Source organism: Carettochelys insculpta, chromosome 3 (assembly GCF_033958435.1).
Source record: "Carettochelys insculpta isolate YL-2023 chromosome 3, ASM3395843v1, whole genome shotgun sequence".
Lineage (NCBI taxonomy): Eukaryota > Metazoa > Chordata > Testudines > Carettochelyidae > Carettochelys > Carettochelys insculpta.
Window position 1 is genome coordinate 114,254,254 of NC_134139.1, and position 19,659 is coordinate 114,273,912.

General features: G+C 39.1%; 1 protein-coding gene and 1 long non-coding RNA gene across 18 annotated transcripts in view; one reads left to right on the plus strand and one right to left on the minus strand.

The window, feature by feature from the left end:
• Positions 1-19,659, plus strand: part of TRDN (triadin) — a 351,197-nt gene that overhangs the window by 147,718 nt on the left and 183,820 nt on the right. For 13 of the 15 annotated variants that reach the window (XM_074990631.1, XM_074990634.1, XM_074990630.1 and 10 more), the window contains one exon: positions 2,311-2,370. The exons of the other annotated variants lie outside the window; for them this stretch is intronic. In XM_074990631.1, coding sequence (XP_074846732.1) covers positions 2,311-2,370 — 60 coding nt within the window. The remainder of the gene's footprint in view (positions 1-2,310; positions 2,371-19,659) is intronic. 15 annotated transcript variants of the gene reach the window in all.
• The window catches only part of LOC142011339 (uncharacterized), a 32,916-nt gene continuing 14,507 nt past the window's right edge, over positions 1,251-19,659 (minus strand). The window contains exon 3 of one of the 3 annotated variants that reach the window (XR_012645054.1): positions 1,251-2,129. This is a non-coding gene — a long non-coding RNA (uncharacterized LOC142011339). Of the gene's footprint in view, positions 2,130-7,940; positions 10,391-19,659 lie in introns of those variants that run through there. The other 2 variants (XR_012645053.1, XR_012645052.1) reach the window with 2 other exon arrangements.

The window sequence follows — 19,659 nt, forward strand, 5'->3', positions numbered from 1 at the left end:
CCTGGGCCCCTACCACTGACAGGCAGGATTGAGGAGAATACCACCTGTGCCCCAAACTCCTTCACCCATGCCCCCAGAGCCCTGAAGTCACTCTTGACCTGCTCAGCATAATACCTCACAGTATCATTAGTGCCCACATGGATGAGGAGCATGGGATAGTAGTCAGAGGGCCTGATGATCCTCGACAATGCCTCCATAACGTCTCGGATGCGGGCCCCAGGCATGCAGCACACCTCCCGAGATGAAATGTCAGGGCGACAGATGGACGCCTCCGTCCCCCTCAGAAGAGAGTCCCCGACCACCACTACTCTATGTTTCCTCCTCACAGTGGTGGCAGCAGACTTCCCAGCCTTGGGGGTACGAGGCTTCTCCTCTGCTGTACGGGGAGATTCTTTGTCTCCTGTATCAAGTACAGCATAGCGGTTTCCTAGTACCACAGTGGGAGGGTTCTGAGCAGGGGTGGAACACTGCCTGCTGCCAGAAGTAACAAGCTGCCAGTGTCCACCCTGATCTATCTCCTCCTCCACCAGTGGTTTATCAGCTGTCCTGTGTACTGGGACCGTTACCTCAGCTGTCTCCACATGAATACTGTCCAGGAACTGCTCATGGACTCGGATACTCCTCAACCTGGCCACCTCCCGCTGTAGCTCCTCCACCTGTCACCTGACAGATTCCACTAGCAGGCACCTTTCACACTGGATGGTACCCCCAGCCTGGATATCAGTGAGTGGGAATTGTAAGCTACAGTCCCTGCAAAGCCACACCAGGATCTGGGTAGAGGCATCCATGGTCAGGCAGTCTGTCTGGCTACAGACACAGGTGGAGGAGACAGCAGTAGTGGTGGCACAGGTGTTGCGGGTCTTCCTAACCATTGTGGGCCTCCCTCTGTCAAACTCCCCCTTAAACTCCCCTGTCTGCAGCTCTCTGTCCACTTCCATATTTTGAAAATTACTAATGAGGTGCTGAACTGAATATTCAGCGCCTCATTAGCATTAGGACGTTTCCAGCCACAGCACTTCGAAAGCGCCGCTTTTGAAAGTGCGCGGCTCAGCGCGGCTACGTGGGGATCCTTTATGAAGGTACCCTGCACCTTTTGAAATCCCCTTATCCCGCTCACTGATCGGAATAAGGGGATTTCAAAAGGTGCAGGGTCCTTTCAAAAAGGACCTCTGTGTAGCCGCGCCAAGCTGAGCCGAGCCGCGCCGAACCACGCACTTTTGAAGCACCACGGCTGGAAGCGTCCTAATGCTAATGTGGTGCTGAATATTCAGTTCAGCACCTCATTAGTAATTTTTGAAATATGGCTCTTTCGAAGATTTGTGCCCGTGTAGATACTGCCTGAGGTACCCAGAACACCTCAGCCTTCATTTTTTTAAAAAAATTTAAGCTTAGCGTCTGAAACATGATTCTGTGGCAACATTCATAGCTGCTAAATTACCAAGTACATGTGGTCCTCTTTATATTCCTGTTGAGTAAACACATTCTCTCTCTCTCTCTCTTTCTCTCTTTCTCTTGGTCTCTCTCAGTCTCTCTTATTGGACTTTCAAAAGTCCCTAAATGTCATATTAACAAAATGTTGTGTTGTAAAATGTCACTAAATGTGAAAATTTAAAATGGAGCATTATGGGGTATAAGGAAGCTATTTAGTTTATTAACAAAATCATCTACTTTATAAGAGGACTCAATGTTCATACATGCCTGAGAAAGAATGTTCTATTCTTCTGTTTAAAAGCAATGTTCAGAAATTAAAATTGAAATGATATAAAGGTTCTGTCTCAAGGCAGCTGAAGTGAGGAAATTGAAAACTAAGAATGTGGTCCTGCCATTACTCTATTACAGTGAGTAGTCTGATTGACTTTGATGGAACAACCCTGTTTCATAAGCACTGCACTTGGTAGTGCTTGCAGGAGTGGCTCTAGGGCTGAAACATGATCCTCAGTTCACCTGGATATAGATTGTCTAAGAGTGGGCGATGCTGTGCATTTTGAGTGAAGTTCAGTCCTTGTACTCTGCATATCTGCTCCATGAATGTACTCAGTGCAGGTCACTTTGTGGGTGGACCAGAAGTGATAGGCCAGGGAAGGACCCACAATTCCAGGTTCCAGACAAGTCCGTTTGGCTTCAGTGCCCTATGCAACCAGAAGAGAAAGAGAGAATTATTTTAAGGCTGGAAAAAATACTTAGCAAAAATTGCCAAAAATGTGTTTTGTCATTGCTAAGCTTTGTCTTCACTGCTGCATGGAAAAAAAAAAAAAAGGCCTTTACACTTAGTTTCCTCATTGTTCTTTTTTTTCCTTTCTGCTTTGTTAGATCAATATGCATTCTGTCGCTATGTGATTGACATGTTTGCACACAGGGATTTTTATACAGGTACTTTCATATATCATTGAACTCTGTTCTATTAGTCATTGTTTTCCTGAGGCGTTCTGCTTCTTTATACACTAAAGTTTGTTTTGTATTTTTAAAACTCTGAATATTTGCTATAGTGTGCAAATGGAATGTTTAAATAAAGCATAAGAACTAATGGCTGTAGTACTAGAGCTTTTAATTTTCTTGCTGCAATTGCATGAATTATAAATTAAAGGTAATTTACAAGTGAAGTCAATGGAAGATTGTAGGAAATGCTAAAATCTAGAACAATCCTTTTGTGTCAAGAATGGTGCAGGAGACTGGAGTAAGATTTTAATTTTACCAGAAGTGAACTTCACTGAAAACCTTCATTGCTATTAATGTACGAAATCTCTTATCTGATCCATCACTTCATTTTGCTTTATCTCCCCTCTGACACGCACGCACACACGCAGAGCCCTCTCTTCTAATACATTCATTTAATAGCAAAATATAGTGGGAATCATTGCTGATGACTGAAAATTGAGTTGCTCCCATGACATTGTCTGTTCAATTCTTCTAATCTTATTCAAATGACATTTTTTTCCTAGAATTATGGTGCCAAGTGTACAATAGGCATGGTAATATTTCAGAGAGAACATAATCTCAGAGGAGAGAGAGACTTTAAATGAAACAAAAATTTGCTGAAGTTTTTATGGGAACAGTGAAAGTTTCAATATTGATATGAATTTAATCACATTTCGTATAACTATTTATTTGTTCAAGAGGTTACACATCCATTTCACATCTAGATTTATCAATTGGTTCTTCATGTGGTATTCCTGTTGTTTCCTTATTTGTCCTGAGAAATCCTCCTGATACAGTTGCTTTCCTTCTGAGTTCCCCCAGAAGGAGGCAGCTAGTAGTGAAAGGGCAGCAACAGAATTTGAGAAATATGTCCAGGTCACCCTGCCTCAAGCTAGTGAGAGGGAAGGGGTAGGTTGCTCACTTCCCATCAAAGATCATAGGAGTTTGAAGAAATGGAAAGAGGGTCTGTTTTGTTTTCTCTCATCCCTCCTTTCCCTGCCCCTTTCTGAAAATGAAGATATGGGAAAGAGCTAACTAGAAAGAGAGACTGTTCCCATTAAAAGACAGTAGAATGTTATGCTGGCTTAGACTCGTCTGTGACAGCAAATCCAAGTGGAGGTGAGTGGTCTGGATCTGCAGTCAGATTGACAAAAGGGTTAGTGAAACTTTGTTATGCTTTCAAAGACCCTGATCCATCATAATTTTAAGACAGCTTCACAGGGCTCATCAGGATCTCATGTGTGGCAAGGATGGTTGCAGCTGCTTCTTCTTTGCCTGCCCTCCAAACAAAGCATTCTTCACAGAAACTCTCTCCACATGTTTGACACACTCCTGAGGCAAAGCAGGGTTTCTCTGTGAGGGGACCATGGTTGTTGAAGTAAATATGTCTTGACCCTCCAAACAGTCAGAATTTTGGAAGGCTTAGGGGGGTGGGGGAGAAGAGAGAGATGCTACAACAAGTAGAATTTTTGAACATCCCCAAAATGTGGTATGGTGTTATTCTGCCATATTAGCCTCCTGGGATTGTCTCAAAATGTGATGATACAGTCACACTGAAGAAGTGGGTCTATCACACGAAAGCTCACCACCTAATAAATTATTTTGTTAGTCTTTAAAGTGCTACTGGACTGCTTTTTTGTTTTCACATTGAAGGAGCATCACAATGTAAACTTGGGATGGAGGGGGAAAGGTTACATAGCTTTATAGTTTGTGCTTATCTGTCACTCTTGTCTTTCATCTCTTTAAGGTTGACTATTGCTATATTAAAGGGTGTCTGAAGGGGGATCCATTCTGTTGTCTATCCTGCACATCTGGGTTGTATGGCAATTACTTTTAGGCCTGTTAAATCTATCTATGACCTCAGGTACAACTCAATGAATAGCAGTGACTCAGTAGCTTGAATATCATATGTGAACTGTAAAATAAAGCATTTCCTATGAAACAAGCCATATTCCATTCATAGTCAGCGAAGAATAACATGGAACATCCAGACCATACTTCACATCTTTCTGATGAGGTAATGCAAGGTAAAGGTCAGATATACTCAGTTCTGTACTCTTAAGAAAAAAAAATGAGAATGGCATTACCAGCTGCAGCTCAGAAATGTCTTCCTAAGCCAATATATTCATTTCACTCTGGTCCTTGGTTAGCTGTAAATGCCTTTTCTTGTATAGAAATATAGAATAATAAGAGCAGCACATTGTCAGCAACTTTAATGTCCTTATTAGCTAATTAGCCTTACAACCTACTTTAATTAATCTCCACATGAGCTCATGTATTAGAACATTGAAGAGCAGATGTGTTAACCCACCCAGGAGGTCTCAGAGCACTTAGACTAAGGAGTTTAACTGCACCTCTATGCAGTATAGCAGCACTGTCAGCCCAAAGCTAATTTCTGTCAAAGTTAATATTTATGTTCCTGGAAGAGAAAAATAATCTCAGTTGTTTTAGCAAAATCTATTGTAGGTGTACGTTGAGTATTTCTATGATGGAAGTTCAATGTCTGCCTCTGAATTTGAACTTTCATCTTCTTTACGTTCAGTATGAGAAGGACTCTCAATAGATTTTATGTGATCTGTATGGATTCGTAACAGTAAACATTATCATTGCTGCTTTAGAGGACTTCATTCATAGCTACAGTGTTCGCAAATGGTCTATTTTTATTATAATGGAATATTGTCATGTACAGAAAAAATATATTACCTCATTAATGTGCCTGGTTTGGTGGCAAATATGTTAGCTCCTGGCAATATAATTTTTCCCCATTTTCTTACAATTGTATATTAAAATGAACAGCAAAAATTGTACTCCTAAGGATAATTTGACCATGTTAGAAATAAATAAAAATTAAACACTAAGCCTTTTTTTTTAACTTCCTGAGTGGTATCGAAAGATATGTTGGATCAATGTTTCCTTCTCTTATATCTGTGCAATCTCCCTGAAGTTAGTAGGGTAGCATTTTTTGTAAATGAGGAAGAAATCTGGTGTGTTTACTCCATTTATTTTTCAGTGTCCTGTAGACTTCACAGTTGGAGACTTTATTGTGAAAAACGACACCTCTGTACCATGAAACTAAAACATTTTTCCAAAATCCATTTCCCCGACCCTGGCACCATGGCTGCTCCAGCTATACATTAGCTAGCTTCCCTGTGTTTCTCTTGTAGCACAGTTGTACCCCGAAAGTGGTTGCCCCAGTCAGTCACCGAATTAAGTTCTAATCTTGATTCTACTCAAATAATTGCACTGCTGTCAGTTAGTAACTAAAATTTTCATGTATAGCTGCAGATTGAATGGCTCTAGTCTGGCACCCTGAGGACCTGACAGAAGCCGGAAGAGAGAATATGCTGTACCACAGGAGGTCAATATTGTCTAGGAGCATTACCAAGACTTCCACTGTTTACTGGGATGTTGAATAGTAACAGAGAGGTAGCTGTGTTAGGCTGTATCCTAACAAAACAAAAAAGCAGTTATGTAGCACTTTGCAGACTAACAAAATAATTTATTAGGTGATGAGCTTTTTTGGGGCACACCCACTTCTTCAGGTCTGGAGATAGTGCTGTACTGGAAATGATGCTTAAAGTGAATTGGCATGATGGTTTGTCAATGTTGTATGTGTAGTGGGTCACTGTTTACTAGTGAATTGTACTGAATTTACTCATGCTGAGTTGTCTTTTCATTGAAATATGTCCCCTTTATCCTGGTTGGACTATCGTAGAATAAAGTGCTACTCAGCATAAATACAGGTCCACCCTCTAATCTTCAAACTATAATAATTCATTACTAATTACTTATGTTGAGTGGGTAACTATTTACTTGTAGTCGATGCTTAAAAGTGAGTAGCTGGTGAGAATTAGGGTCTCAGGTTTCCAAATGAGGTGCATCTGAAAATAGGTGGTGAAATATGTGGCTCTGTTTTCAGTGATGCTGAACAACATCAGATCTCATTGGCTCTCTGTGTACCAGATTTCACTCAGACCAGTGCCTGTTGGGTGCAGTGTAGTCCATAGAGTATTAAGGTCTCAGTGAGTCTCAGAGCATGGATTTCCTGGTTGGCATTTCCTATTTTTATGTTAATGGAGCTTTGTTCTGAATTACAGCTTTACCATTACTTACTCAGAGATCACCAAACCCTGGTGAACAACATCTGGCCTGTAGGCTGCTTACTGCCCCTCTCTGGCCAACTAACAGATTCCTAAATGATGAACAAAGTTATGAGTTAGAAAATGGGTCGGTAATGTTAAGTTCGGGTGCATGTTGTGTGGGTGCATTAAATACTTAAGGAACTTAATAGCAGCTTAAGAATTGTGGGTATAAATGTAGCTCCCTAACTCGCATCTGTAAGGACTACAGAATTCCAGTTCTTCTCTTGATTCCTGACTTCCGTATGGCAGTCTCTTCCAACAGCCTTTGAACTTTTTTTGATATGTGCTGACCATACTTAACTAAACACTACTGTATGTTGTGATTGTCCAGGGTTGATGCTGGAATAACATCTTTGATACCTGGGCAGTTACTCTGAGTCATACTTTATGGTAGCAGTGGAGAATCAAATTTAATAAACAAAACTCTTACAGTTCCCCTTTTTCTATTGATCCTTGGGCAGTGAAATTGAGCATAATAAAACTATCTCCAGCTTTCCATGGCTTATGTGTTTCACTTCGAATGACAGGGACAATATTTTTCTTCTATTCAAATATACATTATATTGCTTCATATATATATTTTTCCACCCCTCATACGAGTGAGTGACAAAATCATATCTGAGGCCTTGCAGCTCAATGTCTGGGAGCAGGAGTTAATGGGAGAAGACCTCTATAATGTAAGACAAGCTTCCTCCCCACATTTTTATTTTGAACTTATTAAAAAATTCCAAATTTTCTCTATCTGGAAGCAATTGTTTGCCACTAATTTGCAAAGATCTGACTAGACTCATCTCCTTGCATACGTAAGTGGCTGTACATTAATTTCTAAGGAAACCTGGGTTGATGGAGAACTTGTTGATGTATTTGCTCCTGCTGATGACATAATTGGGGATGATTTGATGACACAAAGCTATCTTTTACTCCTCTAGGAACCTGCTGGGATAATTCTGAACACATTCTAAAATAGTCTGAAAGGGAAAAAATAATAAAGAGTAATTTAAATACCTACACATGAAGCACAAAAAAATGAGACTTAATCATTGAATAATTTCTAGCTAATTAGGTGTTATTTATTAGTCAGCCATTCTTGAAATAATTTCAGCTGTCAATTAGAACCAGATACTCTTTCTTTAAATTTGTCTTTTAATTATGCAAGAAGAGAAGCCATTTTAACTGGGTTCTTCTCTTTGCCTGCCTGCAAGGCTGTGTCTGCTTGGGAGGGCTCTCTTATGACATACATCTTTAATGGGAACATTATCAGTTCATGATCTCCACATCATCCCACAGAGACAAAACAGACACCCATTATTCTCTACTTATGTCATTCCATCTTGAATCCATGCCAGATGCTAGCATGCTAGGTCATATGTATCAGCACTCCCAAGGTACTTTTGTGTAACGATGCCAGAATTTCCCAAATTACCATTACTGTTTCAGATGTGACTACCCAGGGAATCTTTGTCATCCTGCTTCTACTGAGAAGAAATGATTTCTTATTTTAATAGATCACAGTGAGACATTCAGAGCTTTCTGTTTCTGTGTCAGCAGTCAGAGAGAGAAATCCTTTATTTTATGTAAATCCAGTATCAATTATCAGGTAAGACTGATTAACAATGGCATAGATAAGAAAACAGTGTGAACTGTGCACAAAATATAAAAGCACACGAAATCTTGCTCTTTAAAATAGATAATTTAGGAACATAAGAATGGCCATGCTGGGTCAGACTAATGGTCCAGCTAGCCAGGTATCCTGTCTTCTGACACAGGCAAGCATCTGTCTGATGCTTCAGAGGGAAGAAAGAAGAAGAGACCAGGGCAGTTACCAACTGATGATCCATCCCCTGTGATCCAGTTCCATCTACTGTAGAAAGAATTGGAGGGGAGCGTAAAAGTAGATGAAGTCTAAATATAAACAAAAACATAGACCAAACGATTTCTGTGTTTGCATAAAAGAAAGTAAATAATATTTTATAATTTCCATAAAAGTGACTGTAAATTTTAGTCATTCTTAGTACTGCTCTTTGGTATGCAATAATAATACAAATAATAACAGCATTTCAAATGGATTAAAAATCAAGCAAATAAAGGCACCAATGAGCTAAATTGCTTGTTTTCAGTACCTGACTCATATTAACTGACTAGTTTATTAAATAAAGGAAATAACTGTAGTTTTGTATGAATTTTTAAAAAAGTTATTTTTCTCCATATTCACTCAGGAAAAGTTTTCAAGGAAACAACCAAGATGTTAAGATGGAGATTTCAGTTGAGATCATATAGTTCTTCTCAAAAACCTGAGTGGGCCCCAGCATGTTGGGAAATATATGACCCTTCAAAAGAAATATTACCTCTTTTTCTACCCCAGATTTAATAATTCTTCAAAATTAGTAGACCGATAAAAAAACACACACCAGCAGCTATGTGTTGGTGTACTTTGCTACCAATATCTTTATTTGGAACACAAAAGTTTTGACATTTGTAGGCATGGCATACAATCACCAATAGAATTTAAATTAGGCATAAGTAACAGGGCTGGTAGCACCATCTATTAGTAAAGTTAACAGATACTTTCCCTTATTAGACCCTACATTCAATTACTTATAATTCAGCAAAACTTTAAAAAGTTGGGAAGAAATTTTCCATGCCAAATATTTGCCTCAGGCTGATTTAAAAAACAAACTATAAGCAGCCAAAATGGTCCAGCTAGTTCTGAGAGTGAGGCTAGTGAAAAAAAGTTACTTTTTCCTGTGTTACAAAAATGCTTGAGACCTTTTCTTTGAAATGTTGTCGTGATGCCAAGCATGATAAAAAGACTTGCCATTTGTGTCAGGGATGTATCCTTTGACATTCATGTGAAAAGCTGCATAAATTTGGCCAAATTATAAGTCTGTGAAAAATCAAAGTTATAGAATCATAGAATCCTTGGCCTGGAAGGTACCTCAGGAGGTCATGTAGTCCAGCCCCCTGCCTAAAGCAGGATCAACCCTAACTAAATCATCCCAGCCAGGACTTTGTCAAGCCATGACTTATAAACCTCTAGGGATAGGGTGACCATGTCTCCCTGTCCCAAATATGGGACAGGGAGATATGGGGGTGAGGGGTGGCTCCTCCAAGTCCTGGGAGGCTGTCAGCTGTCCCCAGGAGCCCCAGAGAAGTGGCAGCCACCAGTGCTCTCCCAGAGCCCCAGGGAAGCCGCAGCTGCTGGCACTCCCTGGGAGCCCGGGAAAGCAGCAACTGCCGGCGATCCCCCAGAGCCCTGGTGAAGGGGCAGCTGCTCATGCTCCTCCTGCTTCCCTGAGAATTGGGGAAGTGTGTGGCGGGGGAATGACCCAAAGACAGGACAATGAGTCCCTTTTAAAAAATAAGTTGGGACTAAGACAGGCTTCCACATAACTAAAGGATTGGAAGGTGCGTAATGACTGAGCAGGGAACTGCAGGAAGAGAATGGATGAATAAGACTGGTGAATATTAGCTTGGAAAACTAAGTTCTATCCCTATCTCTGTCACAGAGTTTCTATGTAGTTCTAAGCAAGTCACTCAAGCCATTCTTTTCATAGATGATCATTAGTTGTGTGCTCCTCATTTTATGGGCGGTTGACTTGAGACCACCTTGGGATCTGATTCGTAAAAGTGCTGAGTATTCACAATTGCAACTGAAGTTAATGGGAACTATGCTTCAGGATATACTGTGCTATATAATGCTAAGTACTTTGAACAACTAGGTCTTAGGCATCCTAAATTGCCCCCTGGAAACTTGATTTTATTCCATCACTCTCTGTGCTTCAGCTCCCATCAGCAAATTGAGAACAATCTCATCGTCTCTTCTCAATGGAGAGCTGTGAAAACAAATAAATGTATGTTTGTGAAGCCTTCAGATTCTACAATGACGAGTGCCATAAAAAAGCCCATGAAGAAATTAACAGTTCTGTCTTTGTAGCTGAATTTGCATAGTGTGCAATAAGATATGCGGCCGCACATTGAACTATAAGTATAAAACCAACTATTAAATATCTGCTCAACAAATGAACACTGTATTTCCTGTGCATTGAATAAGAGAAGAGTTTTGTGTAAAACATAGTTTGTGAATATGATAGAGTGTATATACCCCAAAGAAGCTGAAGTAAGGTTCCACATGCAACCTTAATTCTGACATTTACTAAGCTTTGAATTATTCTTCTGCAAGCATTATAATATTCTTTTAACATATCCTTTTGAATATAATGTATTTATACAAACTTTCTCCTTTGAAATTCTCAGGAAAACCCAGTAGCTGCACATTACGTATCTTGGGAAAAAATCTTAATAAATCTCAATAATTCAACATATCGATGAAGAAATATATTGTCTGTAAATGAAACACTGATGCATATCTTTATCTCTACACCTTTTAATTTTTCTTGACTATCACTGACTATTTTCAGCTATTTTGGATTCTCTCTCTAACCTAGTGGCTTTATGGTGAGTGATCTCGATAGTAGCTGTGGTAACGTAAGCAATCCTGAAATGGATGTATACTAGGCTGGTGACTTTGTGTGAAGGAGAGCAACCTGAGGGTTGCTTTAATTTACACCAATTTATATTGGTTCCAAAAGCCCCTGATGGCTCCAGTGATTGTTGAGAAAAGTGATCTTCCATGATCTGACCCTGTGAACTATAGATCATAGCCATGCTTTCTGAATAACTTTTTAAGATCAATAACTATATTAACAGCAACTAGCTAAAGCTGAGGTGATGCTGGAGAACTCATCTACAATCCCACCCATTGGAAGCACCTCTCTGCAGATTGTTAAATCAATGTTGACAAAGGTACATGCTTTGGGGCACATGTCTACTCAGGAATATTATTTTTTTATTTCCTGACTTTGTGGTAGGAATATTAATCAGTAACTACCTACACAGTTTCACAACTAAGTTTGGTGTATGTTTGTGACAGCTGCCATCTTGACACATGCACCAGAAATTGAACTGGGGACTTCATAGGCGGGGGCTGTGACAGCTCATACGTCTGTGGGTCAGTGTAAAGGGGTGCCTAAAACACGCTTAACAGTAGGTTGACATACATGTATACTGGCCCACTGACAGCAGGGGGAGGCCAATTGTCTTGGGGCTTGGTGATTCAAAAGGGCCTGAGGCTCCTGGTTGCTGCCACCTCTATTGCAGCCTCAATGTTAGTCAGAGCCCTGGGCCCTTTAAATTACCACAAAAGTGACACAAGTCACACGTGGACCAGTTGGTGGAGGTGTGGCACAGCTGGGTCTGGGTAATTTTGGGGGCTGGCTGCCTGGCCCCACTGCTTCCAGAAGCATGGAGCTGGTACCCCCTCACACCTTGCAGGGGTGAGTGGGAGGTCCCATTGAATCCATCAGCTCCCCTGCATGAAAAATGTGAGGTCACTAGGAATTTGTGAAAAAAATTGATGTAAAATTACAGGAGAAAAAATGCGTAGAGAGAAAAAATGTGTTCAAGAACCTGTGAAGAAAATGCAGGCAAATCTTGCCTAAAATTGTGAGTTATAACAAATCCAATCCACTAATTTGGAAGCTGAAATTTACTATAGGATGTTCAGCTTCTCAAAGATACAAGGTCACCCTTATGTTCAGCTTGCTAGGATCTTCGCAAATTTACCATTAAATCAGGTCTTCTAAACCTGGAATGAAAAATGTAGCCTGCACAGCTACACACTTATAACTTCCCTTTGGCCATTTTTAAGACTCAGTTTACACAGGCACATCCAGTAGTTTGATGATTGTGTTAACAGCTGGGTTCATTACACATTTAAGTCAATGGCTAGGCTTGCCCTTTTTGGATATTATAGGATCAACCCCAGAAAGAAGAGTACACAATATGGTATCTGTCCACAGGGCCATAGAGCTGTCAATTAAAAAGTGAGAGGTATGGTACATGGTGGGGGTTAATCCTACAAGTTCGCTGAAGGAGGAAAATCCTGTAAAAAATATCTGGCATATGCTTTTGCCAAAGCACGTATTATCTTCTATGCTTCTTACATCATTTTTGCTTTGCACGGTAATTCCTCCCCTCTTATTTTGTGGTGGCATACCATCCAAAGAGAATAAGTGAGGAAAAATTACCCTGCTCAAGTAACACATTCTTTCACTGTTTTTTCTTCTGTTACCTTCAACTTAGTCATAAAGGTCTCTTTCTCCTACATCAGCTCTGTGGGTTTTATGGTCGTTTGCTATCTGTTGCCTCCCCACCTTTTCCATTCACTTTTACATCTACACTACAGAGATCTTTTGAAAGAAGCCCTTTTGGAAGAGTTCTTCAGCAAGAACTTCTTTGAAAAGTGTGCATCCACACACAAAAAAGCAGATAAAAAAGTGATCTGCTCTTTTGAAAGAGAACATCCACACAGACCCCACTCCTTCAAAAGAATGGGCCAGGGATCGAAAAATCAGGCCCCAGGAGGACTGCTCTTTGGAAAAAAAAAAAAGGGGGGGGGCCTGTGGAGCGTTTACACACATTTTCTTTCAAAAGAAGCTTTCAAAAGGGGGCGCTCTTCCTGAAATGGGAGAGGAAGTGTGATTTTGAAAGGAGTTCCTCATTCTTTCCATTTACTTTTGAAAGAATGCTTTTTCTGTGTAGACACTCTACTGGACCTTTAGAAAGAACCCCCTTCTTTTGAAAAGCTTTTCGAAAGAAATTGCTAGTATAGATGCAGACTTTTTAAGTGATGCCCAGTCAATCTCTAGCAGACACACTAACACCAACCTCTTGAAATATAAGTAACTACCAAAAATTAAAATATGTTGAATTTAATTCTTTATATTCCTCACCAAATGATCTCCCCCTCCTCACTGCTTCAGTGCCCTTCCTATAATACACACAACATTAGTACACACGGTTAACACCAAAGTTCAAAAGTTCCTTATGCCGACACATCCATTAGACCTGAAGTATGCTTATGTCTATTTGACTTATGCTTGACAGCAGAAACTTTGCTTCTAGCTGCTAGGATTTTTGTGTGCAGTTTGGTACTGGGCAGCAATTTTACTATGCAGAAATGATCCGGTTCCTTCAGAACGTATTCCTGTAATATTTTGGCAACACATAATTGTTTGGGGTAGCACTGAAAATAAGATGATATTTCCAGTATTGGCATTCATTTATTTAGATGAAGTGTAATAAGGTTGAGATGCAAGAAATATATTATTTTATGTATGCATGTTGTGTGTGTGCAACTATGTGTGCTGTGAGAGGAGATCCTTCAATACCTCTAATCGGCATTCCTACCTTACTGGCAAATATGTCTGAATTAAAGAGGTTCAAACCAAGTCAAGATTCAGAATGGGCATTCCTCTGTCTTGGGAACTTACATGCAACTATTGTCTTGTTCATCCATTCTCTTCCTGCAGTTCCCTGCTCAGTCATTACGCACCTTCCAATCCTTTAGTTATGTGGAAACTGAGAGAGTCTTTTTTTTTTTTTTTTTAAGATCAGCAGCTCAATACTTTGCTGAGTAGGGAACTCTAATCCCCTGTATCCCCTGTATCTGTCCCCTAAACACAGAACCATCCTCCCGAAGGATGGACCTTTGTGGAAAAGAGAGTTCTACCACAGTGCCAGTGAGTGCTTAGGAGCACATGGAGAATTAGTGTAAATTCTGTTGAAATAAAGTACCATTTATATCCTCATATTTCCATGCCTTAATATTTGTCATTGCAGTTTTTGCTCTTTCATGTGTGGTTATATATTCTGTGGGCAGCAGCTACGCATTATTCCAGTCTGAAAGACTCCAGGAGAACACATTCTATGTCTGCAATAGCGATGGCTAAAAATAACTACGTCACAACCAGTACCACAGCATTTTCCCCATAATCTTATAGTTAAATAGAATTTGTAAGTTTGTCTGTAACACTGCTGTCTGGTGATTTCCAGTAAAACTACAACTCCAGCTCTTTCGAAAGCAAAGGAATGCTTACTGAGGCTGTGTCTACACTAGCAAGTTCTTTTGAAAGATTTTTCGAAAGAAGGGGGCTCTTTCGAAAGATGCAGTGGAACATCTACACACAAAAAAGCATTCTTTCAAAGTAAATTGAAAGAATGAGGCACTCCTTTCAAAATCACTCTTCCTTTTCCATTTCAGGAAGAGCGCCCCCTTTCGAAAGCTTCTTTTGAAAGAAAATGTGTGTAGATGCTCCGCAAGCCCATTTTCTTGAAAGAGCAGTCCTCATGGGGCCTGATTTTTTGATCCCTGGCCCGTTCTTTTGAAGGAGAAGGGTCTGTGTGGACGCTGTCTTTCAAAAGAGCAGATCATTCTTTTGATCCACTTTTTTGTGTGTGGCTGCTCTCTTTCGAAAGGAGTTATTTCTGAAGAGATCTTCTGGAAGGGCTTCTTTCTAAAGATCTCTGTAGCGTAGACATAGCCTGAGCTCATTGCTATTTAACTCAAAATTGACATTACTGAAATACTAACTTCAGAAAATTATTCAGATTATAGATTCAGTGTCTTGGATACTTTTAAAATCTGTACAACATAGGTACATAATTGTTATTGTCTTTGAATTCTTCTGTTGCTTTCTGGCAACTAAAGTTGGTTAGAGATGTGTAAACCTTGTGAACAATTCTGCAAGTAGAAATTCTTGACTCATACTGAGACACATATGAATTCAAAAGATCTTCTTGTGTTTTGAGCAAATGTTGCTTATTGCTACTAAATATTCCTCCAAATTGTTTGGTACCAGTCATGACTTTGCTGTGCATGACTTGGCTTTGATAGTGCCAGGCTGTCATTGTCCATGGGGAATTTGTAGATAAACTCTTTGGGGTGTGGAAAGGCTTTAGAGTTTCTGGTGTAATACTTTGTGTACCTGTTTAACATTAAGGTGTTTCTGAGTTTTGACTGGGTTAATGAGTTGTGTGATTAACTGATGATGTGTGGAAGTCAAGCTCAAATGCAAACAACATATTAAGCATTTGGACTGTGATTTTATATGACATCAGTTGATGTATATTATACCTCATCATAGCAAGGCCTGAATCTCCTCCATTTTGCTATTTATTTACTAGCAAGCATTTCAGGTCTGCCTGTTACTTCTGCTTTACTCATTTGACTGCAGATGGGGGGCTAGATGTCATATAATGGAAAGTATGGATATGTGTAAATTGCTGAAAGTCTTGTGTTTTATACTGTGGCTCATTCTTTGGTGACAAATCTTCAAACATCCTTCACTAGGCAAAGGTGACTTTTTACTTACCAGTCACTGTGGGACTTTTTGTGTAATGGAGATAGAACTTTGCCCACAGGATGCAAAAATGTGCATATTTCCCAACAGTTTGGACTTATTTTCTTCCAAGGTCAAAGGAGGATGTGTGACTTGATACTCAGATACCTTGACAAAGACCCTTCTCAGAATTCTGAACTCTTTTGAGCAGGGACACCTCCTGCAGCTTTCATAACATTTGATTTGAGAAAGGAAGTACTTTGGAAGCTTGATTGTAAAAACTTCAGGAAAAAAAATAGTAGCTCTAAGAATATACTGACCTAAGGAGATTTAGCTGCACCGCACTGTACTGATTAGATAGTTTTATGGTCATGACTAATGGTACAAGCTAATGGCAGGCCTGGTGAAAAGTTCATCTGAAGTTCTGCCAATGCATCTTAAGTCCATTTTGCTTAAATGCCCTCCACCTTGCCTTTGCAGAGTCTGCCAAACTGTCTGGGATAAATGTCTACTGGAGGGTAGGATGAAAGCATCAAACTAAATTCCCAATTGTAACTTTAATCAGTATTTGTAGCTTAGTGAAAGGAAAGTGCATTGATCATCTAATGTGTACATGAAGGCCAAACTCTTAAGTCTGATGTGGGGACAGAGTTTGCATTTGGAGACTTATGGCCAATCATATCCTGAATGCAATGGCGGAAGGGGGAGGGGTGGGGGGGGGCGCCAAGAAATTATTTCAGTTTAATAGAATTCAGTGTGGTTGCATTAAAAACATATTTAAAAACAAAAATCATACAATATCATAACTACAAGTAGGTCTTGCTGCTACTACCTTTTTCTTCTCAGCACCGTGTGAAGTGACAATAAAGGAGGTCATCCTGGAGGTTTTCCCTTCCCCCTAAAAGCATTCAGTATACCACACGTCCAAAACTGCACACGTCTTTCCCATTCCATCACTGTTAACCCTCTGCCCTCTGTTTTTAGCTTAATGGATGGATGATTTCCCAACGCTATTATGAATCTTAAACTAAAGTGGAACATATTGAACATTTAGCTTTGATATTGAACATATAATCACTCTTTTGACACATCACAATAATTCTATTTGGCAGAAAGCCAGTGTTTCATTATGAAATTTAAAGAATTAATTATATTAGTCCTGATAATTGCTGAGTTTACTAGTCCTATGAGCATGGAAATATTAATGTCACAGTAAACTCTTTCATATCTAGCATTCTGCTGTCCAGAACTCCCATATAACTAGCATTTTAAACATAAGTAAATTTTAGTTATGTTTTCCGTAAGTACAATATAGTGAAAGTAAATAGAAATAAATACACTAAATGCAGCATAAGTGATGGAAGGGGGCTGGCTATACACAGGAACAGGATAGGCAAGAAACAAATTTTGCTATTGTCATAAGACGTAAATTTCAGCATCATTACTATGGACGTGAAACAGGTAAAAAGCTGTTCCCTAGATTTAGGAAATAAATATAACTAATCATGTCTGTATTTATTATGTAAACATGGAAATAGTCATGAATCTAATCACCAGAGTTTTTAAAATCTTTTTTTTTTAACCTTAAAAATCTTGATACATTTAGTGGAGGAAGTGGGTTCTTGGCCTGCACAGTACTGGTGTCAGCTTAATCTGACCGATCCACCCATGTTAGCACTTTGGCATCTCTAATTACATTTGCATCAGTATTTCTTCCCTTCAGACAGTGGAGAAGGCTATTCTTATGTCTTGATGTAATTGCTAAATAACAATGTTTCTGAGAGGAGGGAGTTTCTTATGAGTTTACAGGAACTTCACCACCTGCAGGAAGTTAGAACCCTTCACCCAACTTGGGTTTCTACCAACTTTAACTAGTCCATGAGTAAATGATTTTTTTTTCAAAAGGTCAAGTGCAGAAATTCACATTCAAAAGCTGTGATATTACATACCAATCAGATATAAGTGCACAAATGGATAGCTCTCCATCTACCTAGTTCCCCATCCAGTTGTTGCTATGACCATGATAAGCATATTTGCAAATTGGGAATGCAAATGTGCATGCATTTTTGTGCATGTAATTGTATGTCTAACTCTTAGGCATGCCCCCCACAAAATAAATTAATTAACCCTTCTATTTTGCTCTCTCCCCTGTTAGAAGAAGGGCTGCTTTTATATGATGAGTTAGCATTTAAAACAAAACATAATATTCTTACACTTGTCTTCAGCCTTTAAAATTCACTACCATATGAGTTCAAATTCATTAAACTGCATTTGAAAAGGGGGATAGATAATTGTATAACCAATACTGTTAAGCTATGATTCGATAAATTCTGGTACTTTATGAGGCAATCTGATCCCCTTCAGCGGCCAGTAAAAAACAAAACGAAAAGGAAAGACCCCTGCCTTCACCTCATGTACAGCATGAATGAGCTAGTTGTAGCCACTGCTGAAATCAGGATGATTTGATTAGATCTGCCCAATTCTGCTTTACTGTTTCTGAGTTCGCTGGGCACTAGAAAAATAATATCTGTTTTATGACTTGCCATAGAGAAAGAGAGAAAGAGAGAGAGAGAGAAAGAAAAGAAGAAATTTGACTTAGATTTCTCTTTAACATATTTAATCAAAAGAATGGATGAAATATTTATTTGGCTACTGTCCTTTGCATTCCCATCAAAGAGAATAGCTAGCCATTTAATAACACATGGAAACATTAAAGAAGCTTTTTATCAGGATATATGGAAACCTGCTTAGAACAAACATTGTGGCAAAAGGGAGACGTTTTGATCTGTGAATTTGAAGAATTTGGTGTTTAAACATCTTCACATGTAGGTCATGTGGTAAATTATAATGAAATAAGTGATTGCTTAAAACTTGTATGGAACTATAAAAAAGGAAATCAAGCCATACATGGTAAGAGGGTACAACATTGGGATTACATTGACAGTGGCATAATCATTAGAACTTTTGGTAAAACAAGTAACAGTGAAGTAATATGACTGCCCTGTACATTTCCTGTAGGTGGTAGAACTCTGTCCCATGTGGTACTTTGACTTAGAATGCAGAAAGTCCATAGTGCAGCCCAAATTAATAAACATTCTTCTTAATTACTGACTTACTCAACGTTCTGAGTGGCTGCTCTTTATCATCCCTCACAAAAAGCAGTTATTTCTAATTGTCTCATTTATCTTTTTTCCCCACATGGAGCTGGACAACCTAATCTGAATTTAAAAAAAAATTTATATGAACTTTAGACCAAAAGTGACAGCAAGACTTTTTTGATAATAGAAAAAAATTGGATTTGCTCTCCCACCACACACACACTCCCTCTTTGTTTTGTTCATTTTCCATGCTTTTAGCTTTCATTTTGGATTAGAAAATGAAGTAATAAAATCATGTACTGACCGAGGCTATTTTTATGGTATATCTGACCTGTCTGGAAACACAAAGTAGGGGGCATCTTTTTATCCTGTTTTACACTGCTTTCAAGCCTGATTATTAGAACCAAGTAATTTACTATAGTTTTGATCTCATCTAAATTCCTAAAATTTGGCCTTCCCTAATTTCACTGTCATAAAATTAAGGTGATTCTATGTGTGAATTTTAAAATTACCCTCTTGATTTTCTTGCTCAAATTAACAACATTCATTATGAACCTGAGATTTCAACATTTTCTATTGATTCAGGCATTACTGCCAAAGTCAGGGCAGCTGTGTTTGTGATATTTTATGTTAGCTGATGAACTATCAAAGTTTTCCAAAAATTATTGGTTCATATACCACCTTCTTACGAAATTGATGTCAAGTGAATTGGTGGAACATCAAATTAATGTGCCACGAACGTTACATGAACCATAGTTTTTGACTTCATATTTACAAATAATTTGCATATCATTGTAAATGACATCTTTTAAAAGAGTGGTGTGG